We start from the raw sequence: 26,661 nt of genomic DNA, 5'->3' as shown, positions 1-26,661 counted from the left end.
GGTCATTTTTATATTAAGGTTTTAGTAGAGGTTCTTGATTAGAACATTTATTTAGTAGATGACATATACATAGTCTCAGTTAGGTTGTAACACATAAGGATGAGCCTCTGGTCTGGTGAAAGGTCAGAAGTGCAACAGGTGAATTGAGAAAGAGCATTTGAGGACGAGACACAGACAGTTAGTAGGTGAAGAGGTGACACAGAGAGCATGTGAGGTCGTGACACACACACATGAGTTAGATTTATTTAGAGGAGAGAGAGATTAGTCATGTCTGGATTGTAACGGCGAAAGTGTCTCGGTAAAAGAGGAACCGTCCTTGTCTTCTCGGCAAGAAAGAGGAACTGAAAGGTTGACCGGAGGAATCGGCCATGAAAATAGAAGATGATGTTCTGTGTTAAAAGTCATTGTGGTGTTGATCTGATCTATGTATAAAATGTATCTGTGAAGGGGCGTCAGTAAATCAAACCCTGATGCTATAAAAATCTGTGTATGCTTTGATTAAGTCGAAGACCACTTGCTGTCTGCGTACAGAGTGTTCTTCCCACACGTGTGTATTCATTAAAAATCATTGTTTGACCAAGATCTTCTGGACCAATGGTTGTTTGTACTCTCCTTCCTCAATTTTTGAACCTTAACAAACACTACATAAAATAAACTATATATAAAGTGTGTCTGAATGGCAGAGATGCAGAAATATGTGCATGTAGCACAGAGCCACGGCTCAGTGTCTGAATGAGTCTCACAGACCTGAATGTGCTGTTGAAGCCATTTATAATTATAACGTAATTCTTTACTCGTTTGATCTGCTCCTTACCACAAGCCACCAGACGTAGAAGGTTTTGGACTTTTAAATATATTTTCTGAAGTTTTACAACTTTTCTTACTGTTAAAAACCTCGTTATGGCCATTCATGCTGTACAAAGTAATTAGACATGTGTGGTATCTACAGAAACGTCAGAATCTCAGCTAAAAGTTCACAAAACCATCTCAACAACCACCAAACAGCTGAAACAGCAGGTGAACAGATCACACAAAAAAGATATAAACACAAATCCCCCTGATCATCTGTTTTTTAAACATGAAGCGTCGTTTTGGATGTTCATTTACTGCTGGTTCAGTGAATTTTGGTTGGACAGTGATGAAACCTGCAGCCTCAGAATCTGTGAGAAGTCTGCTTTCAGCACGCAACAGCATTGTTGTGTTGTGTGCTGTGGATCCACCTCTGCAAACTCATCACTGTTTCACCATCATGTTTCTACTTAGACAATAACAAAGGAAGCAGTTCCCAGGAACTACTTCCTGTCTTGTTAACATAAGAGTACGTTGCCCTTCAAAACACCTCCACTTCTCCTCTTATTAGAGGACTGCCTTATTATTAATCTGCTAATTCTGTCAGTTGATGAAAGAAAAATGCTTGATCTCACCTGAGAGTTTCCAGTGTACAGTGTGGACTCTTCAGTCCTTCAGACAGAAGCTTCACGCCTGGATCCTTCAGGTTGATGTTACTCAGGTCCAGCTGTCTCAGATTAGAGGTCTGAGAGCTGAGACCTGAGGCCAGAGCTTCACAGCTTCTCTCTGACAGGTCACAGTGACTCAGTCTGAAAAATAACAGATAAACAATTACAAAAATAAAACACTTATGTTGAAGTGTAATGAGATACTATTATATTTAGCAATATTTCATCTTGTTTTGTCAGGAAACTGAGCACTGATGCAGAGCAACATGTGGAGAGAATCAGAGGAGAAGAAGTGAAGAGAGAACAGCAGTAAAACAACACTGAATTGTTCAGTGTGCTTTTGATATCAACAGAATGTGTCAAATTTCTTTATTTTGTATTTGTTTTAGTAGAATTGATGATTATCACTTAGATAACAACCACAGGCCAGGTCTAAATTGCACTTTGGTGACAGTTACACCCAGAAATATTTCAGAAACATGGACAATTTGTGCTCCATTGTATTCAGTATTGAACAAACTGAGTACCAATGACCACTTAATATTTTTGATATTTTATTTGAGTTGTTCCACCTGATCTGTGTTAACTAGAATAAACATTTAAAAGCTAAAGCTATGATCACATATGTACTTACAGAGCTTTGTTGGAGGCTTTGACCACTGGCAGCAGCCTCAGAAGAGCCTTTTTAAAGGCTCATGTTCTCACTTAGATCATTTATTTCTACTTACATTTCATTCTGGGAAAAATGGGGATTACTTTGGAAACAGGAACTATTTTCCCCAAAAATCAGCCCTGGATTAGGAAATCACTCCAACATGTTCTCAGGCAGAAGAAGCTGTCTTGTTATGAGGGAGAGAAGAAAAGCAGCTAAAATCAGGTGTAAAAGTAAAGCAGAGGATGAGCTGAATAAAGGACACTCAAGGCTGGCTTGGAAAGGAATGAAGTCCATGGTGGGGATGCAGAACAAGGAGCAAAGATGAATGTGATGCTGAATCAGCAGAAGACTTGGACTCATTTGATTCCAGCTTTTTTTTTTATTGACATTTTAGAATCACTATACAATACAATCAACTTCAGCTATCTTTCAGTACATATATTTTTTTTAAATTTTTTTCTATATTTAAACAACTAAAATATCCATACAATAAGAATGAAGAAGAAGAAAAGAAAAAGAAGCAAAACAGGAAACAACATAAATAAAAAATACATAAGGAAAAAGAAAAAGGAAAGAAAAATAAATAAATAAATATAGGGAGTGTGTTTTTGTTTCCATTAATGTAACTAATTTTTCCTCTAGTCTTCTAGTAGTTAACAAAGTCAAAATCTAATGCAAAAGCAAAAACTAATTAGTCTGCCTTCCTCCATTACCACACATAAAGCTGTTAATCCTTTATATGTCCAATCTTTGAATCTGGTGTCCAATTTATTTGGAGCAAAATGTGTGTCATATGCACACCACTTAAGAACTGCTATATCCTCTTCTAGTTTATATTCTTTTATTACTGTTTCCCAAATTTTAAAAGTCAACTTGATCCATGGATTTTCAATAGTTTTTATTAAATTTTGCAAGCTTCTGTCTGCTATAATAGCTTGTATGGGGATGGAGGTCAGACTCTCCTCAATAACTTTCCATTGAGCGTCATATGAAGGATTACATCAGCATATCATAGGCCTTAATTGTGCTGCCCAATAAGAGAAGGTAAGCCCCACCCCCTTTTCCTTTGTTAAGTTGTAGGGTTTTAAATCTAATTCGGGGCCTTTTTCCTTGCCATATGTATCTTGACAAAATTTTATCCCATTCATTAAACTGTTTCTGGTTAATTTCTATTGGTAATGTTTGAAATAAATATAATAATTTAGGAAGAATATTAATTTTAATTGAGTCTATTCTCGAATATAAACTTAAATATGGAATTAGATTCCATCTCGCTATATGTTCCTTAATTTTTTTCTGTATTGGTAAATAATTTCGTTCTAATAGTTCTGTAAGATCCTTAGGTATTATGACTCCTAGATATTTAAAGTACTCTGTTTGCCATGCTAATTGATACTTATTTTTAATTTCTTCTGATGGAATATAGTTGTACTGAAGCAATTGTGTTTTACTCATATTAACCCTATATCCAGATAGTCGACCAAAGTATTCAAATGATTGCATTAATTTAGGTAAAGAGTTTGATGGTTGACCCAAAGATATTAAAATATCATCTGCATAGCAGGCTAATTTATGCTCCTTTTCATGGATATTAATACCTTCTACTTCTTTATTTTGTCTTATATATTGAGCCAATGGTTCCAGATATAACGCAAATAATAATGGTGAGCACGCACAGCCCTGCCTTGTTCCTCTTTGCTGCCTAATACTATTTGATAGGTAGCCATTAATTTTAATCCTTGCCGTAGGGTTATCATAAAGTGCCTGTATTGTCTTAATTATATTTTCGTGAAAGCCAAATGTATGCAAGACTTGGTAAAGAAAGTTCCAATTAACTGAATTGAATGATTTTTCTGCATCGATACTGATTACCATTGCTTCTATTTTATTCTTTTGAATATGATTAATAATTTGTAATGTCCGTCGTACATTATCTTGTATTTGGCGCTCTCGAATAAAACCTGTTTGATCATTATGAATTAGATTAGGTAAGAACTTTTCTAATCGTCGAGCCATGATAGATGTAAACAGCTTGTAATCTGTATTAAGAACAGATATTGGTCTATATGACGCACATTCTAATTTATCCTTGTTTTCTTTTGGGATGGCAGAGATAATTGCTTCTTTGCAGCTAGAAGGTACTTGAGCCTTCTTTAGGATCCAATTCATTGTTAGAAGCATCACTGGTATTAATTCTTCTTTTAGCTCCTTGTACCACTCTGCCGTATATCCATCTGATCCTGGAGATTTATTTATTTTAACTTTACTTATTGCTATTCTTAGTTCCTTTTCTGTTATATCTTCAATCAAAGTTTTATTCTGTTCTTCATTCAGTACTGGTAAATCAAGAGAATCTAAAAAACTGTTAATTTCAACTATACTACTCTCTGTGTTATTAGCATACAGAGTCTTATAAAATGTTTCAAATGCACTTGGAACTTCTATTGGTTTATTTTTTATTAGTTTTGTCACTGGATGTTTAATTTTGTGAACTGTATTATCTGCTATTTTCTTTGTTAGTTTCCAGGCTAATACATTCATTGCTTTTGATCCTCCCTCATAATACCTTTGTTTAAGAAACATTCATTTTTTTAAATTTCATATGTGGTCAAATCATTTATTTCATTTCTTGTTTTCCTAATTTCCTCCAATATATCCTGAGATGTTTTTCTTTCATGCCTTTTCTCTAATTCTTATTTTGTAGCTCTTCTAATTTCTTATTTCTCATCTTTTTCTTATAAGAGGATATTGCTATAATTTTCCCTCTCAGGACAGCTTTTAAGGCATCCCACAGTATAGGACGAGACACCTCACCATTGTCATTAGTTTCCATATAGAAGTGAATCTCTTTCTTAATTTGTCCTTTAAAGTGAGGATCATTCAGTAAGCTTGAATTTAATTTCCAATTATTGAGTTTTGGTTGCACGTTTAAATCAACAGACAGGTATACTGGTGCATGATCGCTTAACTCTATTGCTCCAAATGCACAAGTGTTTATTTTATCTTTATTTTTCCCAAAAGTTATGAAATAATCTATTTGTTCTGTCCTCACTAAGCGTTGTCCTCGTGAACGTAGACTCAGCTATACAGACAGCTAAACACTCTCCTAATCAAAATCCAGGGAACAGGCCAATGTGTTGAGTTGGATGATTTAATAAGGAAAAAGTGTGAAACTGTTGACAAAACCAGAAATAAACCATTAAAAATGTTGCATCAACATACAGTATAACAAACACATATTCAAAAATATGAACGCAATATTTATCTGCTTAGTGAGTGCCCGAATAAAACATCAAATGAAATCACACTCATGATCAAAACGTTAAAGAAACCACATGGCAAGTGAGCTAGCTTAACCTTACTAGCTTAGGTTATATACATATTCAAATTAAATTCTAACTACAAACTATATCACGCCTTCACAACAAATAATAATGCACACAAGTTGTCTCAGTGATAACAAACAATATTACTCACAGATGATGCCGTTTATCAACTTGTGAAGGCATGGATGGCAACAGATTAACGGAGGTGAAACTGCCTCTGGCTAGATCTTACAGAGTAAAAAAAAATACACAAAAACAACCACTAGAGGGCAAACTGCTGCAGAACAGAAAATGCCTAATGCCAGCACACTATTCTTGTGTATAACGAGTGCGGTGAGGAAAAATAAGTATAATCCCTTTGGTAGGGATGCAAGTCTCTCCATATATCAATTAGTCCCACCTCCTTCATCAATGTATTTATATTCTTAATTAATGTTTTAGTGTTCTGTGCTTTTCTATTGGAAATATCTAGCTTTGGTTGTAGATGTATATTTAAATCTCCTCCGCAAATTAGGAAACCTACTGTCTCTGTTACCATCACATCTATAATTTTCTTAAAGAAATAAATATCGCTTCCAAGGGGTGCATATATATTTAACAACGTGACTGGGTTCCCCTCAATGTTTCCCCTTACCAAAATATAACGTCCCTCTTTATCACTTATCTCGGATATTTTTTCAAAGAGTAATTTGCTTGATAACAGGATAGCCACTCCTCTCCTTCGTCCAGTTTTATAGGAAGAGGAGAAAACTGTTGTATAACCCATTCTTTTCCGTTTTTCATGCTCCTTACAGTCTAGATGGGTTTCCTGTGGATACACTATTTGTACTTGTTCTTTCTTCATTTTAGTTAAAATTTTATTACGTTTAATTGGATTCGACAGGCCATTTACATTATATGATATGATTTTTACCTTATCTTTAAGCATACCCTACTATTTGAATATTATTAATGTAACAACGACATGTACCATCAGACCACTCCCTAAACATACATAAGCAAACATTAATATTAACATTAAAGCTGTATAAAACAACAGCTACAGAAATAAGCTTTGTTTGGTCAAAGAAAAAAAAAAAAGACTTCCAACTGTGGGGTCCCCGATATGACCCTAAGTAAGCCCCGATAAAAGAGGGGGCTTCGAGGGGGGCCTCTCTCACCTCTATGTGAGACAGGGCCTTCCTTAGCCAGCAGGCCAATGTCCATTCTACCAATAGCATAGGTAGCACGTCCGCCTATTTTCAATTTCTGCATGGCCACTTCAGTATATTATTTCGAGATAAGAAGTCTTTACCGGTGTATATGGCTATAGCTTGATTCCAGCTTTGATATCATTGATTTCAATGAAGAGCTTTGTGATTGTAGCAAAGGGCTGGTAGCTCTGAGAGTCCCACTGATGAGGCGTTTGTGAAGGTTCGCAGTCATCTAAAGAGCACTCTGATCTCTGAATGTGTGTGACGCAGTGAAAAAGAGGATTGTACTGGATATACTGTGACTGACAAACAGAGTTTAAAGAGAAAGGTGTTTGGATTAAAATGGATTATGCTAAAGTGAACGTGCTAATGAAATCTGAACTGACTGAAATGTAAAGTGAAGATAATTCAGATGTAAAAGAGAGAGAAACTGATAATAAGGTGGGGCTGGAGATCAGTGAAGGGCATGTAAACACCTGATTGGTTGAGTAGATATCAGATCGACAGTTTCACAGTTTTCCCTGTGGATTATAACTTTAAGAAGATGTGACATTCATCAAGGAATCCTGCTCTCCGGATTATTTCCATGAACACTGATCTGGAACACATCTACAGTGCTGGAAGTGCCCGTCTCACCACTAACCTCTCTGTGCACATTCACTTTTTAACCCTTTAAGACCTACCATAAAACCAAGTCCGCCAGAGCTTATATTATATTTTTACCTGCTGTGGAGCCATTTTTGGGAGCATTTCAAGTTGCTATACATCAATACAACCATTATAGCCCAGATTTTAATAATATGTATTCATTAAGTGAATAGTAATTACATAAATTGCAAAAAAGGTCAATAAACTACAAAAAAATTGAAAATCGTTTTTGCTTTTTTAACATATATTTGTAGTTAGAGAAATTTAAGAGGCTTATCCCTCAAAACTGTAAATACAAAAAGGTAAAAAGGTTGCACAAAATAGTTTCCCACCACAGGAAATTTATTTTGAGTGTCTTCATAGTTTTATTTTTGAAATACACCAATTTTTATACACTGCAGGAAAAACGAAAATAAATATTATACTGCAAATTTGCAAAAAAGCAGCATATGCATCAAAATAAACTATTTCCAGCAGTGCAATATGAGTCCTAAGCATCCCAGAAACGACACAGAAAGTCATAAAGTCAAAGATAACTTTTAAAAAGACCAGTATATGCACTGAGGCCCTGATCATAAAAAAGACTACATTTCCGCGAAAATGACGTCACTTCCGGTTTCGGGCAGGTAATGGCGGAAATGCAAAAGTTCGCGCTGACGTCTATTCCAACATAGGAAGTGTTATGAACAGCTGATCGGACCGGCAAAGCGTGTTTCTGGAATATTATGTTTTTGTTCCTGCAAGCGTTTTTTATGCAATTTTTGCAAAGCTTTATGTGGAAGGAAACCGTGACCTAGGACAAGCTGATGGCACAATATGTAAGTACAACTCCTCCGGTTTCATATGCAAAAAACATTTTTTGCGCTAGCTTACGTGGTTGCAGAGCTACCGGGATTTAAAAATAGTTACGCAAAACAGAGCATGCCCACTCCGATCGGCTGTAAAGGGTTAACCCTTTGTGAGACACTAAAGGTGTAAATCTGAGTATTTATCTATGTTAGTGCGAACACCTCTAATAGGTTGGTTTAGTCTTTCCAAGTCATATCTTCCCTTAGATCTGCGGTCCAGGCTCCTAAAATCATCCTAGTTTAACAAGCACTACAATCTAGAGGAGAGCTGCACTAACAGGTGTGACTGATGAGATCTGACCTGCAAGGATACTCATGTTTATGTATATCAGGACAAGCAGGGAAGACCTGGACATCAACTCTGTCAGGCTGCCTGAGTCCTCTCACCCACATCAGCTCAGAACTCTGCATTATCTACTGAGTCAGACTCAGAGGATCAGGGATCAGAAGTTCTACAAAGAGTAGAACCAGACTTCCTGTATAGAGGTGTGTGGGCCTACTGATCCACAGTGTCAGCACAACTTTCACATCATATTCATCTCAGCACAACTAAAACATGTGACTGACCTCAGAGTTTCAAATCGACATCGTGGATTCTCCAGAAGAACACACAGCTGCTTCACTCGTGAATCCTGCAGGTTGTTGTAGGTTCCACTCAGGTCCAGCACTCTGGGATACGAGGGGTTGGACTTCAGCGCTGCTGCCAGATAATCACAGCTGATCTCTGACAAATCACAGTCCTTCAATCTGAATAAAAAATGAAAGATGTAAGTTTATTAGACAAAGTGTGAGCTTGAAATCATTCAGTGTTTCATCATCTGTTCAGAGCTGAAGAAGGTTCAGAATGTAGAAGTTTAGAAAATGGAAACTCCAAACAGCTGAAGCCAACAGGAAGCAGCTTCAAACAAACAAGAGAAAAAAATGAATTTTTCACATTGAAGTCGTACATTTATCATAAAGTTGTCAAGTTTTGCCGTGTGAAATAAAAAAAACTGAACAGGAATCCTCAGAGTTGAACCCTCTGCACAGAGGTTCAGGTTCCTCTTCAGGTCCCAAAGTGCAGAACAACAAGGTTTCAAACAGCTTCGTTCCAGCAGCATCAGCCACAGAAATGCAGAGATAATTCTTTGGATCTCTTGGTTGTGTTGTATGATGCTGTGTTTGCATATCTGGTGTCTGTGTTGCTTTGTGAGGACGGATCATTTACTGCAGCTCCAGGTAAACAGAGCTGGACCTGAACCTGGTAGCTTCACTTAGAAGACACTTGTGACGGGAACGTCAGGTCAAAAAAGTGCCCCTCCGACAGCCAAACCCATCTGTTCTCTGATTGGATAGTTACATTTGTGATTGACATGACATTGACCAATCAGATGAAAGGAAGAAAAATAGGGTCAAAATTCGTACTTGTAACTTGCAGGGTTTTTTTGGGCTAAGTCCACACACAAATATTTTTTACACATACAAAAAAATTTTCCCGCACACACAAATTCTTTTTACACATACAAATCCTGATTTACAAGTACGAAATATTTATGACCATATTTTGAGCCCATACAAATGTTCTGCAGACGATTGGTTAGAAAGTGGGCGGGAACAGGGAAGAGAGCGACAGCAGTGTTCAGCACAAACACGAAGGATCAAAGAAGAAGAACATGACAAGCTCAGATGGAGGCTGCAGTGGACACTTTTCATTGTTTTAACATTTGCTTTCACTTCAGCTTCACCAACAACAGCACAAGCAGAGCAGCCCACTGACTGTGTGGCCGTGACGGCGCCCCCTGGTGACTGTAAACCACTACAACATGTAGACGGCCGTCTGCTGCTCATTTCTTTGCCACCATCACAGGAGCTCTTTATCATGTTCTACACTCTCATTGGTTCTTTGTGTGCTTGTTTTTTAGAACAGTAGTCATTGTGATTGTTCAAAGAAGACTATGAGGTGCCGTAAGGGACATTATTACTGAAACGCTCTCACACACACTACTGAAATTTTAGCTCTCACACACACTACTGAAACGCTCTCACACACACTACTGAAATTTTAGCTCTCACACACACAACTGAAACGCTCTCACACACACTACTGAAATTTTAGCTCTCACAGACACTACTGAAACGCTCTCACAGACACTACTGAAACGCTCTCACACACACTACTGAAACGCTCTCACACACACTACTGAAATTTTAGCTCTCACACACACTACTGAAACGCTCTCACACACACTACTGAAATTTTAGCTCTCACACACACTACTGAAACGCTCTCACACACACTACTGAAACGCTCTCACACACACTACTGAAACGCTCTCACACACACAACTGAAACGCTCACACACACAACTGAAACGCTCTCACACACACTACTGAAATTTTAGCTCTCACACACACTACTGAAACGCTCTCACACACACAACTGAAACGCTCTCACACACACACACTACTGAAACGCTCTCACACACACACACTACTGAAACGCTCTCACACACACACACTACTGAAACGCTCTCACACACACACACTACTGAAACGCTCTCACACACACACACTACTGAAACGCTCTCACACACACACACTACTGAAACGCTCTCACACACACTACTGAAATTTTAGCTCTCACACACACACTACTGAAATTTTAGCTCTCACACACACAACTGAAACGCTCTCACACACACTACTGAAACGCTCTCACACACACTACTGAAACGCTCTCACACACACTACTGAAATTTTAGCTCTCACACACACTACTGAAACGCTCTCACACACACTACTGAAACGCTCTCACACACACTACTGAAACGCTCTCACACACACTACTGAAACGCTCTCACACACACTACTGAAACGCTCTCACACACACTACTGAAATTTTAGCTCTCACACACACTACTGAAATTTTAGCTCTCACACACACTACTGAAACGCTCTCACACACACTACTGAAACGCTCTCACACACACTACTGAAACGCTCTCACACACACTACTGAAACGCTCTCACACACACTACTGAAACGCTCTCACACACACTACTGAAACGCTCTCACACACACTACTGAAACGCTCTCACACACACTACTGAAACGCTCTCACACACACTACTGAAACGCTCTCACACACACTACTGAAATTTTAGCTCTCACACACACTACTGAAATTTTAGCTCTCACACACACTACTGAAATTTTAGCTCTCACACACACTACTGAAACGCTCTCACACACACTACTGAAATTTTAGCTCTCACACACACTACTGAAACGCTCTCACACACACTACTGAAACTTTAGCTCTCACACACACTACTGAAACTTTAGCTCTCACACACACTACTGAAACGCTCTCACACACACTACTGAAACGCTCTCACACACACTACTGAAACGCTCTCACACACACTACTGAAACGCTCTCACACACACTACTGAAACGCTCTCACTAGGGTTGCAAAGGGGCGGAAAATTTCCGGTAAATTTCCATGGTAAGTTAAGCTTGGGAATTTTGGAAATATTCCATATTGGAAACTGTCCATGGAAATAATGGGAATTATGGAAATTAATGGGAATTTAGGAGAACTAACTGGGAATATATTATTTCCAAGCATAAATATAAACAGAAATCATAAGAAAACCTCCATGCAAAATGTTTTCAACAGATATTTAAACAGATTTATTTGTAAGTACAGTAGAATAGAACACGTTTCAATAACTTGTTTCATGGATGAATAAAAACAGAAATGTTGAGTTCAATATTACCATCCCCTAACCCCGCTCATTCAAAAATGCCCCCTGTCCAAAAATCTCCACAAAGTCCCATTCAAAAGGTTAAATGAAAAATGCCACTTATCCTCCAAAATGTCCCATTAAACATTCAAATCTTCCTTCAAGCAATCCTCTTTTCTCATTTTTGCTCAGTCAATAGACTCTTCCTGGACCTCATCATCATCCAACAACATGTCCACTTCCTCAGCATCCAACTCTGAGTCTTCCTCTTCAGTGTCACTTTCCAGCTTTGTTGAGGATGGCTCTGTGTCAGGCTCAAAGAGCCGTAGGTTTGCCCGAATGCCGACCAGCTTTTCCACTCTCACATTTGTGAGCCTGTTGCGAACCTTTGTGTGGGTGTTCCCAAACAGTGACCAGTTGCGCTCGGAGGCGGCTGATGATGGTGGGATTTGGAGGAGGATGGAGGCTACAGGTGCAAGGGCCTCAGATTCACATAGTCCCTTCCACCAGGTGGCTGCAGATATGTGCTGGCATGACTGCCATATTCCATCCCCTTTCCAAAGGCCTTGCTTTGTTCGATACTTTGCCAAACTGCCTAGAACTTTGCCTTTATCGAGACCCAGGTGGTCAGACATGGCTGTAATGACCGCATAGGCACCGTTGATCTCTTCCCCGGAAAGTATGCCCTTGTCATATTTGGGGTCCAGCATGTATGCTGCTGCATGCACTGGCTTCATGCAGAACTCCCTCCGCTGTTCCAATGACTTGACCACAGCCGTTTCCTCTGCTTTCAGTAGTAGGGAAGTGGGCAGAATTGTCTGGATTTCTTCTTTGAGTTCTGCAAAAAGGCACTGGACATCTGACAAGATGGCACCATCCCCCTCTATCTTCGCTATTGCTGCTGCAATAGGTTTGAGGATTTTCTGACTGCTAGATACTCTTTCCCAGAACACATCATCCAAGATGACCTTCTTGATGTCACTGTCGATGCCTACAGACTGGGATATGGCCATCTCTTGCAGAGACTCCTTTCCCTCCAGAAGGCTGTCAAACATGATAACAACACCACCCCATCGCGTTATGCTGGGAAGCTTCAGTGTAGTACTCTTGTTCTTTTCCTTTTGCTTTGACAGAAATGTAGCGGAAGTTACTTGTTTTCCTTTAACATATTTCAGAACTTGCTTCACTCTCTTATTCAGAGTGTCCATTGTTTTTAGTGCCATTATGTCTTTTAGGAGAAGGTTTAGTGTATGGGCTGCACAGCCAATAGTAGTTATATGAGGGTAGGTCTCCTCCACATGTGCCCAGGCAACCTTCATGTTGGCTGCATTGTCAGTGACCAGTGCAAAAACCTTATCTGGTCCAAGGTCATTGATGATCACTTTTAGCTCATCTGCAATGTATTGGCCTGTGTGTCTGTTTTCCTTTGTGTCTACACTCTTGTAGAACACAGGCTGAGGAGTGGTGATTATGTAGTTAATAATTCCTTGTCCCCTGATATTGGACCATCCATCAGAGATGACTGAAATACAGTCAGCTTGGTCAATGGTCTGTTTCACCTTTGCTTGAACTCGACTGAACTCTTCATCCAGTAGATGAGTAGACAATGCATGTCTGGTTGGGGGAATGTATGCTGGTCGGAGAACATTCAAAAATCTCTTCCAGTACACATTGGATGTCAGCATCAGGGGTGAGCCAGTTGCATAGATTGCACGAGCGAAACACTCATCTGCGTTTTTCTGGCTAGTGTCATCCATAAAATCAAAGAATCCTCTGATGCCAGAGGGACCAGGAGCTGATGAGTGGGTATCTGACTCTGATACAGCTGAAACAGATTCATTTTCCCCTTGAGTGGAATTCCTGGCTGCTGCATGTGTTGGGCCTTGAGGAATTTTTTTGCACTTTGCAATGTGCTGCTGCATTTTTGTGGCATTCTTCACGTACGTCTTATCACAATACTTACACATATATACAGATTTCCCTTGTACATTAGCTGGTGTAAAATGTCTCCACACATCAGATAGCGCACGTGGCATTTTTCTGTAAAATAAAACAAGAGCTTGTAAAAATGCTAATGCAATGCAAGAGATCGTAATAATACAATTGCAATATGATAATAAACAGATATAAATAGTAAGGCTAGCTAAACAACTGGAATGATCTTCAAAACAAAACAACCAAATGAGGAAGCTAGCATCTTCTTTATGTTATACTAGCTATGGCTTATTTAGCATCTAACAGATGCTAGCATTTTATTTAGCATCTAACAGATGCTAGCATTTTATTTAGCATCTAACAGATGCTAGCATTTTATTTAGCATCTTATCAGATGCTAGCATTTTATTTAGCATCTTATCAGATGCTAGCATTTTATTTAGCATCTTATCAGATGCTAGCATTTTATTTAGCATCTTATCAGATTGCTATCTACCAGATTAATACATTTTATGTGATATTCACAATTTAAACATTTAATGAATATATTTTCCCATAATATCATCAAAACTTACCTCACTTGTTAAGTCCACAGGCTCAAATGTGTGCCTTTAATACTCTTTGTCCTTCAGGCTCAAAAGTGTGGTCCATGTGTACATGTGATGGAGGCATGCACAGTGCCAGTAGGTGGTCTCAATAGCCATGCAGCAAGCTTGTGCTCTGTACATGTGATTAAGGAATGGCATGGATATTCAAGTGTATTTGAATTGCATTTGTTTGTTTTTGTCAATATTATGCTAAAATATACTTTCCTCAACTATATTTAAGTTCCCTAAGAAGAGCCAACCTTCAATTTTGAAAATTCCCACTTTATTCCCATAAATTCCCGTTAATTCCCGTTTATTCCCATAAATTCCCGTTAATTCCCGTTAATTCCCATGGAAAGATTCCATCTTTGAAAATTCCGGGAATTTTGCAACCCTAGCTCTCACACACACTACTGAAATTTTAGCTCTCACACACACTACTGAAACGCTCTCACACACACTACTGAAACACTCTCACACACACTACTGAAACACTCTCACACACACTACTGAAACCAGAGGCATTTCTGCTGAACAGGAAGTTGTTTCCTGACAAGGAAACTGATGGAAAAAGTGGTATATTTCAAAACACTACAAGGATTTCTACTCAGCAACCTGCTAGTACAGCAGTCCCCAACCTTTTTTGCGCCACGTAAACAATATAAAAATAAAAAAACGATAAATACCATGAAAACCATAAATAGAAATGTGTTCGAATTTTTGTGGAGGAATAAAACCCATTACATAGAAAGATCTCAGCTTGTGAAGGGATACAATAAAGGTGGTATCAAAACTCCAGAATTGGAATTTATGGTTGGCACCCTTAGAATTAAATGGTTAAAATCTTGTCTGTCACAGCCAGACTCTACTTAGCCCCACATCCCATGATTCTTGTTTAATAAAATAGTATACAGGATTAGACTTTATTTTGAAATGTGATTTTGCGGCAAATAAAATCCCCATAAAGATATCAAACTTTCCAAAACAGACGTTGCATTTTTGGGAAAATGAGATGTACCCACAACTTCTCCCCATAATTCAACCTTATGGAATAATAGGGTAATAACACTTAATCAAAAATCTATTTTCAAGAGTGACTGGTTTGAACAAAAATATTATATTCATAACAGATTTGTTGGATGATAACGGTGTCATTCTAAGTTACACAGACTTTTCAGAAAAATATTGTCTAAACTGTTCTCAAAGAGAATATAACAAATTTTGTGAACTGGTCCCACTGCCTCTGCTTCATTTGATTAAAATTTTTATGATATACAATAATTTCTCATCAGTGCTCCCAAATTTATTGCTAGGGCAATGTCAGCTGTTTGATAAAAATGCAATAAGAAATTTGTTAGTAGTTTCTTCAAAGACAAAATATTTCATAGTTACAACAGAATGGTTACATGGCATGGTTCTAGTTTAGTTATTTCATATACACTGGATAAAGCATACTAAAAATTTATGAAATAGCCTATTCTACCTAAAGTTAAAGAAACACACTTTAAACAAAACTAATACTGTGGCAGAATTTCTAAAAAAAAGAGATTTGGCTTTGAGGTGGATCAGTGTTCTTTTTGTACTGATGAAAATGAAACCCTAGAACATCTTTTTTTTTTCCTATGCCCTATCGCACAATGTATTTGGTGCAACTTAAAAAATTGGATTTCCCTAAATATTAATGATGAGCCACTGTTTGAATTACATCATAATTTTTTTATATGGATCATCTAGCATTGGATGTCTCAGACATTATTAACATCATCATACTTTTGAGTAAATATCATATCCATTGTGCTAAATGGAGGAACGCTAAGCCTTCTCTCCCTGGTTTTATTGATGATTTTAAGATATTTTTCTTTGCTAAAAAAGACAAAAAGCACATATGCCAAAAAAATAACCAGGATAATGCACGTCTCCCGCTATTCTAAATTTTGACTTATGCTGAGGCTAATATATTGTTAAGTAATGCAGCTGTCTCACTAAGGTCCAGAATCGATTTGTTCCACGATTCGATTCAATTCAATTCGATTTGATTATGGGGAATTTTGACAGTCAGAAATATTATAATTCAGATCAGTACATTTACATATTTTTGTATTTAAAAAAAGGAAGCTGACACACGCAAGACTTTATCAAAGGTGTGAGCATCACAGCAGATGCCTTTGTGTCAAAGTAGCTGAAGATAAAACACATAAAAACATGAAGGTGGTTTTCCTGACCTGGGATTTTATAAAAAATATTCTGCAGTACATCAAAAACGAAAGAAAACCATTAATCAACATATGAACGTTACCTCTGACGTTACAGCGGTTTTATTAGAGACACGGCTAACGTTTTGCATTTTGCATAATTTTAAAAAGTTTAAATTTATTCAGTATTGAATGGCAGAAATTAGGTTTTCTTTTCGGAAGTATGTAAAATGAAAAAAAAAAAAAAACAGCGGCCAACTGCGCTGTAAACAACAGTAGATTTGTGCCTAACAAGCAAGCGAATAATGCAGAAAACAGATTTTTAGACGGGAAACTGTTCTTGAAGTACAGAGAGAGAGAAAGAGAGAGAGAGAGGGCTGTGCATGACGTGCGATTTTATCGTGGTGGAAGCAAAACAGTGAAGGAATTCATGACGATGTTTATGTGAAGCGCAGTTTGGATCTTCTTTTGCTGCTGGTTCAGTCAATATTGTTTGGAGAGAGATAAAACTAACAGCTTTAGAATCGGCGCAAAAACGGCGTGAAAACAAAGCGCGGACCTGCCGACAGATCAGAGTCAGCGAGCTGTCGGCTTTCAGCCCCGACTGTGTCCGTGCTGTCGGGTGGGCGACATCTCACTGATTCTGGTCCGCGCTGTGTGTTTACGTCTTTGTGCAGAAGCCGTGTACCTGCTCTCATTTACTGTCTTAGCTGTTTGGTGGTTGTTGAAATTTTGTGAGGTTTCACCAGAGATTCTGGCATTTCGGGCAAAATAAATTTATATTAAAAAATCGATTCAGGATTTTAATGAATCGATTTCACGTTATCCAAGCCAGAATCGATTTTAATCAATAAATCGATTATAAAAACCCACCCCTAACTAACAGGTTGCTGAGTAGACATCTGTGTGGTGGTTTGTTTGAAATCTAACACTTTTTCCTTCAGTTTCCTTGTCAAGAATTAACTTCCTGTTTAACTGAAATGCCTTCCTGTTCAACTGAAACGCCTTCCTGTTCACTGAAATGACTTGGTTTTTCAGTAGTGTGTGTGAGAGCTAAAATTTCAGTAGTGTGTGTGAGAGCTAAAATTTCAGTAGTGTGTGTGAGAGCGTTTCAGTAGTGTGTGTGAGAGCGTTTCAGTAGTGTGTGTGAGAGCGTTTCAGTAGTGTGTGTGAGAGCGTTTCAGTTGTGTGTGTGAGAGCGTTTCAGTAGTGTGTGTGAGAGCGTTTCAGTTGTGTGTGTGAGAGCGTTTCAGTAGTGTGTGTGAGAGCGTTTCAGTTGTGTGTGTGAGAGCGTTTCAGTAGTGTGTGTGAGAGCTAAAATTTCAGTAGTGTGTGTGAGAGCGTTTCAGTAGTGTGTGTGTGAGAGCGTTTCAGTTGTGTGTGTGAGAGCGTTTCAGTAGTGTGTGTGAGAGCGTTTCAGTAGTGTGTGTGAGAGCGTTTCAGTAGTGTGTGTGTGAGAGCGTTTCAGTTGTGTGTGTGAGAGCGTTTCAGTTGTGTGTGTGAGAGCGTTTCAGTAGTGTGTGTGAGAGCATTTCAGTTGTGTGTGTGAGAGCATTTCAGTTGTGTGTGTGAGAGCGTTTCAGTAGTGTGTGTGAGAGCGTTTCAGTAGTGTGTGTGAGAGCTAAAATTTCAGTAGTGTGTGTGAGAGCGTTTCAGTAGTGTGTGTGAGAGCGTTTCAGTAGTGTGTGTGAGAGCTAAAATTTCAGTAGTGTGTGTGAGAGCGTTTCAGTTGTGTGTGTGAGAGCGTTTCAGTAGTGTGTGTGAGAGCGTTTCAGTAGTGTGTGTGAGAGCTAAAATTTCAGTAGTGTGTGTGAGAACGTTTCAGTAGTGTGTGTGAGAGCGTTTCAGTAGTGTGTGTGAGAGCGTTTCAGTAGTGTGTGTGAGAGCGTTTCAGTAGTGTGTGTGAGAGCTAAAATTTCAGTAGTGTGTGTGAGAGCGTTTCAGTAGTGTGTGTGAGAGCTAAAATTTCAGTAGTGTGTGTGAGAGCGTTTCAGTAGTGTGTGTGAGAGCGTTTCAGTAGTGTGTGTGAGAGCTAAAATTTCAGTAGTGTGTGTGAGAGTGTTTCAGTTGTGTGTGTGAGAGCGTTTCAGTAGTGTGTGTGAGAGCGTTTCAGTAGTGTGTGTGAGAGCTAAAATTTCAGTAGTGTGTATGAGAGCGTTTCAGTAGTGTGTGTGAGAGCGTTTCAGTAGTGTGTGTGAGAGCGTTTCAGTAGTGTGTGTGAGAGCTAAAATTTCAGTAGTGTGTGTGAGAGCGTTTCAGTAGTGTGTGTGAGAGCGTTTCAGTAGTGTGTGTGAGAGCTAAAATTTCAGTAGTGTGTGTGAGAGCTAAAATTTCAGTAGTGTGTGTGAGAGCGTTTCAGTAGTGTGTGTGAGAGCTAAAATTTCAGTAGTGTGTGTGAGAGCTAAAATTTCAGTAGTGTGTGTGAGAGCGTTTCAGTAGTGTGTGTGAGAGCTAAAATTTCAGTAGTGTGTGTGAGAGCTAAAATTTCAGTAGTGTGTGTGAGAGCTAAAATTTCAGTAGTGTGTGTGAGAGCTAAAATTTCAGTAGTGTGTGTGAGAGCGTTTCAGTAGTGTGTGTGAGAGCGTTTCAGTAGTGTGTGTGAGAGCTAAAATTTCAGTAGTGTATGTGAGAGCGTTTCAGTAGTGTGTGTGAGAGCTAAAATTTCAGTAGTGTATGTGAGAACGTTTCAGTAGTGTGTGTGAGAACGTTTCAGTAGTGTGTGTGAGAACGTTTCAGTAGTGTGTGTGAGAGCTAAAATTTCAGTAGTGTGTGTGAGAGCGTTTCAGTTGTGTGTGTGAGAGCGTTTCAGTAGTGTGTGTGAGAACGTTTCAGTAGTGTGTGTGAGAACGTTTCAGTAGTGTGTGTGAGAGCGTTTCAGTAGTGTGTGTGAGAGCTAAAATTTCAGTAGTGTGTGTGAGAGCGTTTCAGTAGTGTGTGTGAGAGCTAAAATTTCAGTAGTGTGTGTGAGAGCGTTTCAGTTGTGTGTGTGAGAGCTAAAATTTCAGTAGTGTGTGTGAGAGCGTTTCAGTAATAATGTCCCTTATGGCACCTCATAGAAGACAGTCAGCTGTGACTAAATGCAGCTCCTACAGCAGTGATTGGAATAACTACTGAAGCTAATCCAGTATCAAAGCTCAGGAATCAGCAGCTCCCACCTCGTTTTCTTTGAACAACTATTTTTAGCTGCTGTGTTTTTGTGTTTCTGCGGACCTCAGACATCCTGCTGCTCTGGAGAACTGAAGCTCTAAAGGCTTCAGCCTTTATCTCCAAGAAACAAAGCTGATCATGGAGACCCAGCAGGTCAGCTGATCTGTGGACAGCACCAGCATCTTTAAGTAAGTCTGAGAGGTGAGCAGTCTTTGGAAGCCTTTACTGTCTGATAGTCTCAGAGCAGGATTTGGATCATTATTTGGCTTTTCTTCTATTATTATGTTTAGTTTCTGCTTCACAGATATTCTCTGAGATGTTCTCTGAAATGTTTCCCACTGTTGGACAAACTTTCACAGTTTCTTCATAAAGGAGATCTCCTGTGCAGTCCATCTGTGATAATATGTTAAACACTGAATTATGATTCATATCTGAATGTACTGACTGTTAATTATTGATGAGAACATAATCAGTAAATATAAATATGTTTGAGTTTGGCTTTGATGAATCAGAATAAAAGTAATAAAATAATGATTTTAGAGACAGGCCTAACTCAGGCAGGCTGACAGCCTGTGTACAAACAGACTTCAGCCATATGAGAGTGAGTGTGAGTGAATGAGAGCACACACAGGACACTCTGATCTCTGATTGTGTGTGACGCAGTGAAAAAGAGGATTGTACTGGATATACTGTGACTGACAAACAGAGTTTAAAGAGAAAGGTGTTTGGATTAAAATGGATTATGCTAAAGTGAACGTGCTAATGAAATCTGAACTGACTGAAATGTGAAGTGAAGATAATTCAGATGTAAAAGAGAGAAACTGATAATAAGGTGGGGCTGGAGATCAGTGAAGGGCATGTAAACACCTGATTGGCTGAGTAGATATCAGATCGACAGTTTCACAGTTTTCCCTGTGGATTACAACTTTAAGAAGATGTGACATTCATCAAGGAATCCTGCTCTCCGGATTATTTCCATGAACACTGAGCTGGATCACATCTACAGTGCTGGAAGTGCCCGTCTCACCACCAACCTCTCTGTGCACATTCACTTTTTAACCCTTTGTGAGACACTAAAGGTGTAAATCTGAGTATTTATCTATGTTAGTGCGAACACCTCTAATAGGTTGGTTTAGTCTTTCCAAGTCATATCTTCCCTTAGATCTGCGGTCCAGGCTCCTAAAATCATCCTAGTTTAACAAGCACTACAATCTAGAGGAGAGCTGCACTAACAGGTGTGACTGATGAGATCTGACCTGCAAGGATACTCATGTTTATGTATATCAGGACAAGCAGGGAAGACCTGGACATCAACTCTGTCAGGCTGCCTGAGTCCTCTCACCCACATCAGCTCAGAACTCTGCATTATCTACTGAGTCAGACTCAGAGGATCAGGGATCAGAAGTTCTACAAAGAGTAGAACCAGACTTCCTGTATAGAGGTGTGTGGGCCTACTGATCCACAGTGTCAGCATAACTTTCACATCATATTCATCTCAGCACAACTAAAACATGTGACTGACCTCAGAGTTTCAAATCGACATCGTGGATTCTCCAGAAGAACACACAGCTGCTTCACTCGTGAATCCTGCAGGTTGTTGTAGGTTCCACTCAGGTCCAGCACTCTGGGATACGAGGGGTTGGACTTCAGCGCTGCTGCCAGATAATCACAGCTGATCTCTGACAAATCACAGTCCTTCAATCTGAATAAAAAATGAAAGATGTAAGTTTATTAGACAAAGTGTGAGCTTGAAATCATTCAGTGTTTCATCATCTGTTCAGAGCTGAAGAAGGTTCAGAATGTAGAAGTTTAGAAAATGGAAACTCCAAACAGCTGAAGCCAACAGGAAGCAGCTTCAAACAAACAAGAGAAAAAAATGAATTTTTCACATTGAAGTCGTACATTTATCATAAAGTTGTCAAGTTTTGCCGTGTGAAATAAAAAAAACTGAACAGGAATCCTCAGAGTTGAACCCTCTGCACAGAGGTTCAGGTTCCTCTTCAGGTCCCAAAGTGCAGAACAACAAGGTTTCAAACAGCTTCGTTCCAGCAGCATCAGCCACAGAAATGCAGAGATAATTCTTTGGATCTCTTGGTTGTGTTGTATGATGCTGTGTTTGCATATCTGGTGTCTGTGTTGCTTTGTGAGGACGGATCATTTACTGCAGCTCCAGGTAAACAGAGCTGGACCTGAACCTGGTAGCTTCACTTAGAAGACACTTGTGACGGGAACGTCAGGTCAAAAAAGTGCCCCTCCGACAGCCAAACCCATCTGTTCTCTGATTGGATAGTTACATTTGTGATTGACATGACATTGACCAATCAGATGAAAGGAAGAAAAATAGGGTCAAAATTCGTACTTGTAACTTGCAGGGTTTTTTTGGGCTAAGTCCACACACAAATATTTTTTACACATACAAAAAAATTTTCCCGCACACAAATTCTTTTTACACATACAAATCCTGATTTACAAGTACGAAATATTTATGACCACATTTTGAGCCCATACAAATGTTCTGCAGACGATTGGTTAGAAAGTGGGCGGGAACAGGGAAGAGAGCGACAGCAGTGTTCAGCACAAACACGAAGGATCAAAGAAGGAGAACATGACAAGCTCAGATGGAGGCTGCAGTGGACACTTTTCATTGTTTTAACATTTGCTTTCACTTCAGCTTCACCAACAACAGCACAAGCAGAGCAGCCCACTGACTGTGTGGCCGTGACGGCGCCCCCTGGTGACTGTAAACCACTACAACATGTAGACGGCCGTCTGCTGCTCATTTCTTTGCCACCATCACAGGAGCTCTTTATCATGTTCTACACTCTCATTGGTTCTTTGTGTGCTTGTTTTTTAGAACAGTAGTCATTGTGATTGTTCAAAGAAGACAGTCAGCTGTGACTAAATGTAGCTCCTACAGCAGTGATTGGAATAACTACTGAAGCTAATCCAGTATCAAAGCTCAGGAATCAGCAGCTCCCACCTCGTTTTCTTTGAACAACTATTTTTAGCTGCTGTGTTTTTGTGTTTCTGCGGACCTCAGACATCCTGCTGCTCTGGAGAACTGAAGCTCTAAAGGCTTCAGCCTTTATCTCCAAGAAACAAAGCTGATCATGGAGACCCAGCAGGTCAGCTGATCTGTGGACAGCACCAGCATCTTTAAGTAAGTCTGAGAGGTGAGCAGTCTTTGGAAGCCTTTACTGTCTGATAGTCTCAGAGCAGGATTTGGATCATTATTTGGCTTTTCTTCTATTATTATGTTTAGTTTCTGCTTCACAGATATTCTCTGAGATGTTCTCTGAAATGTTTCCCACTGTTGGACAAACTTTCACAGTTTCTTCATAAAGGAGATCTCCTGTGCAGTCCATCTGTGATAATATGTTAAACACTGAATTATGATTCATATCTGAATGTACTGACTGTTAATTATTGATGAGAACATAATCAGTAAATATAAATATGTTTGAGTTTGGCTTTGATGAATCAGAATAAAAGTAATAAAATAATGATTTTAGAGACAGGCCGAACTCAGGCCAGCTGACAGCCTGTGTACAAACAGACTTCAGCCATATGAGAGTGAGTGTGAGTGAATGAGAGCACACACAGGACACTCTGATCTCTGAATGTGTGTGACGCAGTGAAAAAGAGGATTGTACTGGATATACTGTGACTGACAAACAGAGTTTAAAGAGAAAGGTGTTTGGATTAAAATGGATTATGCTAAAGTGAACGTGCTAATGAAATCTGAACTGACTGAAATGTGAAGTGAAGATAATTCAGATGTAAAAGAGAGAGAAACTGATAATAAGGTGGGGCTGGAGATCAGTGAAGGGCATGTAAACACCTGATTGGTTGAGTAGATATCAGATCGACAGTTTCACAGTTTTCCCTGTGGATTATAACTTTAAGAAGATGTGACATTCATCAAGGAATCCTGCTCTCCGGATTATTTCCATGAACACTGAGCTGGATCACATCTACAGTGCTGGAAGTGCCCGTCTCACCACCAACCTCCCTGTGCACATTCACTTTTCAACCCTTTGTGAGACACTAAAGGTGTAAATCTGAGTATTTATCTATGTTAGTGCGAACACCTCTAATAGGTTGGTTTAGTCTTTCCAAGTCATATCTTCCCTTAGATCTGCGGTCCAGGCTCCTAAAATCATCCTAGTTTAACAAGCACTACAATCTAGAGGAGAGCTGCACTAACAGGTGTGACTGATGAGATCTGACCTGCAAGGATACTCATGTTTATGTGTATCAGGACAAGCAGGGAAGACCTGGACATCAACTCTGTCAGGCTGCCTGAGTCCTCTCACCCACATCAGCTCATCAACTCTAAACAGGAATGAGCAGCTCATTTCAAAATAAAAGGTTGGAACTGTAAAGAAAACAAACAGAGCTCATAAACTGAAACTGATTTCATTTTTTCAGCTGGAACATTTTAGTTGTTCCTTTTTCAATACATACATAATTATATTTACAGTAAGTCTTATCATTTCCCTTTTCCCTGCCAGTCACCGCCAATGTTCCCTCTAATGTTTCATGTGTCTGAGCGAACACACAAACTCCCTGAGCGTCCCTTGGACCACTGTGAGCAACAGCAGACGTGTGCACTGTGGTCATGCCAGCATCTTATCCATCCAAGTTACATGGTTTATTAAAGTAATCAAATTACAGCATTTACATTTATGTTAGACTACTTTTAATTAACTGCTTTAGCCCACTTACAATGAAAATTAAAAACAACCTTGTTCATGACCTGTAGCATGTTAACACTATTGGAAGGAAAAATAACTTGAACTCCAATTTTGAAAACACAACTTTATTTTTTCTATTTTTATAAAGTTCTGACTTGTATTATGAGTCTGTGGTCTGGGAGAGAGTCTGTAACTCTGTCTGCAACATACAGGATATAATGACCAATGTTGGGCAATTAATTATATAGTTACTTCTTCAAAAAAGTAACTGAGTTTTGCAAACAACAAAGTTTGTTGCAATAAATACTGAATACTATCGTTGTTATAAACAACAATACTATTCAGGAAGAAAACCAAACATTGCAGATATTTTATCATAACTCTGGTTTTACGTGGCCGATCAACACAATTTAAAAACTGGTATAAAGTCCTCACTTTGTCCGTCAGTTGCTCCGTCTGTCCTGCTCACATCTCCAATGGTTGTACACGTTGTCATTAACATGGCTTCACCTCATCATCAGACACTTTGCTCGCTATAACATCGGTGTCGGCACATAAGGACGCTGTCATAGCCTGTCAGCGACGTTGATTAGCTGCGTATATACGAATGTGAATCGCATGATTGGCTGGACTATGGGATAAGGTGGCATCGTTCTAATCCCATATGGGAGCAGCCAGTCACTGACTAACACTGCAAAACAGAATTGTTAACGTATTCATTTTAATTTCAATTGAGATTTGATTTTTTTTTTGTGTGCAACACAGATTTTCTGTGCAGAGACGTGCCAGCAGTGCGCAGTTGCACGAGCGCAGCTTAGAGGGAACATTGGGCACCACCACAGTTCACTTCAACAAAACTTTACTTCAGATTTGTTTTCATGTTTTGATCCAGTGATGAGAACCGTTTCCCCCATGTCCAGTCCTTGTACTAAGCTAGGCTAAACATGTCCAGGGCCTGTCTCTGTGCAGCTTTTAATCTGATGTTAATAAGGTAGAAAATGACTTCATCAATCAACATGCAGCTACCAACCCAAATGGTGAGGTGGTGGTTAGTTATTACTGTTGTTTCTGATCCCCTACATTATCCTACATTCAAATATATTATCCAGCTACAATAGTGTTTGTGTTCCTAAAAGGATTTCATGAACGTGTTATTGTTCATGTCACATCTGTATGAAACAAAGAGGAAGTGAGGTTTATCCTTCATGATCACAAACTGTTCCAGCATGTAAACCTGAGATCTGTGTGGAGCAGCTGACCTGTACGATGTGCTCAACACAAACATTATTTACCATCAGTTACTGTGTGACTGAACCACGTGGGTGTATGAAACATCGCTTTCAGTTTTAATAGCACATGGCAACATTCAGACGTGAATCTATACAGTAACACTTTGATTTGTTACAGTGAGGAGACTGTTGAAGGAACAATGAGGGGAAACTGTAACAGCAGCAACAGAAACCAGGAGACAAAGCTGAGGTCTGGGTTCCTCTATGCTACACACAGCCTCCTGCTCCTGGACTTTAGTAAACACATAAATGTATCCAAGTACACTTACTTCAGAAACTCTATTAAACTCATTACAAGTTTACTTCAGCTTTAAATTACTCACAACATCAGCACACATGAGTAAACAAAGTAACTCACAGCTACTGTTCAAGTTTAGTCATCTTTAATACAAATATACCTCATTATTATGAATCTCACAGCTACCTGCTCATTGAACTGAACTATAATTCTGTTTGACCATTAAAACAAAATATGTGACTGTAAAAAAATGTTCAGACAGTAATTAAGAATCTCCTAAGCAATCCAAAGATAAAGAAAAGTTCACCTGCCAATTCTATAAAGCTTGGTTGTTTGTACAATAATATCATTTAATGATATGTTTGGATCCTGACCTGAGAGTTTCCAGTGTACAATGTGGACTCTGCAGTGCAGCAGACAGAAGCTTCACCCCTGAATCCCGCAGGTCATTGTTACTCAGGTCCAGCTCTTTCAGACTAGAGGATTGGGAGTTGAGAACTGAGGACAGAGCATCACAGCTTCTCTCTGAGAGGTTACAGCCACTCAGTCTGGAAGAAAACAAACAAACAATTAAATCAGTCAAATGAAACATTTTTAATGCCAGCATGCAATACAATTATTGGTTAACTAAATAGCTTCATTAAAACACAACACCTCTTCTATAGCAGCACTTACTCCTTGTAAGCTCCACCTGCTCCACCTTCTGAGTCAGAAGACAT

The 26,661-nt window shown here is 39.1% G+C and overlaps 4 protein-coding genes across 4 annotated transcripts in view; 1 reads left to right on the top strand and 3 right to left on the bottom strand.

The window, feature by feature from the left end:
• Positions 1-26,661, top strand: part of LOC309702270 (uncharacterized protein) — a 253,656-nt gene that overhangs the window by 193,855 nt on the left and 33,140 nt on the right. The window lies entirely within an intron of this gene.
• The window catches only part of LOC309702394 (protein NLRC3-like), a 166,745-nt gene that overhangs the window by 129,855 nt on the left and 10,229 nt on the right, over positions 1-26,661 (bottom strand). The window lies entirely within an intron of this gene.
• On the bottom strand, positions 944-26,661 carry LOC309697197 (NACHT, LRR and PYD domains-containing protein 3-like; the record flags this gene model as incomplete). Its single annotated transcript, XM_082518922.1, has 6 exons — positions 944-966; positions 1,444-1,598; positions 8,695-8,874; positions 21,241-21,420; positions 26,317-26,490; positions 26,618-26,661. The coding sequence occupies 6 exons, from the start codon at positions 26,659-26,661 to the stop codon at positions 944-946; spliced, it is 756 nt and encodes a 251-aa protein (XP_082375048.1).
• On the bottom strand, positions 11,998-14,770 carry LOC309702254 (uncharacterized protein). Its single transcript, XM_082526816.1, has 2 exons — positions 14,368-14,770; positions 11,998-13,897 (listed from the first exon to the last, which is right to left on the bottom strand). Exon 2 carries the CDS (start codon positions 13,891-13,893, stop codon positions 12,046-12,048), a length of 1,848 nt encoding a protein of 615 aa, XP_082382942.1. The 5' UTR covers positions 13,894-13,897; positions 14,368-14,770; the 3' UTR covers positions 11,998-12,045.

This window comes from Aulonocara stuartgranti, assembly GCF_965226115.1.
Source record: "Aulonocara stuartgranti genome assembly, chromosome: 3".
Taxonomy (NCBI): domain Eukaryota; kingdom Metazoa; phylum Chordata; class Actinopteri; order Cichliformes; family Cichlidae; genus Aulonocara; species Aulonocara stuartgranti.
Note: the sequence above shows the minus strand (reverse complement) of the source record. Positions and strands in the feature narration are given on the sequence as shown.

Excerpts from the sequence above, each read along its gene's own strand:
- LOC309702254 (XM_082526816.1), bottom strand. The coding sequence starts at position 13,893 with ATGCCACGTGCGCTATCTGATGTGTGGAGACATTTTACACCAGCTAAT.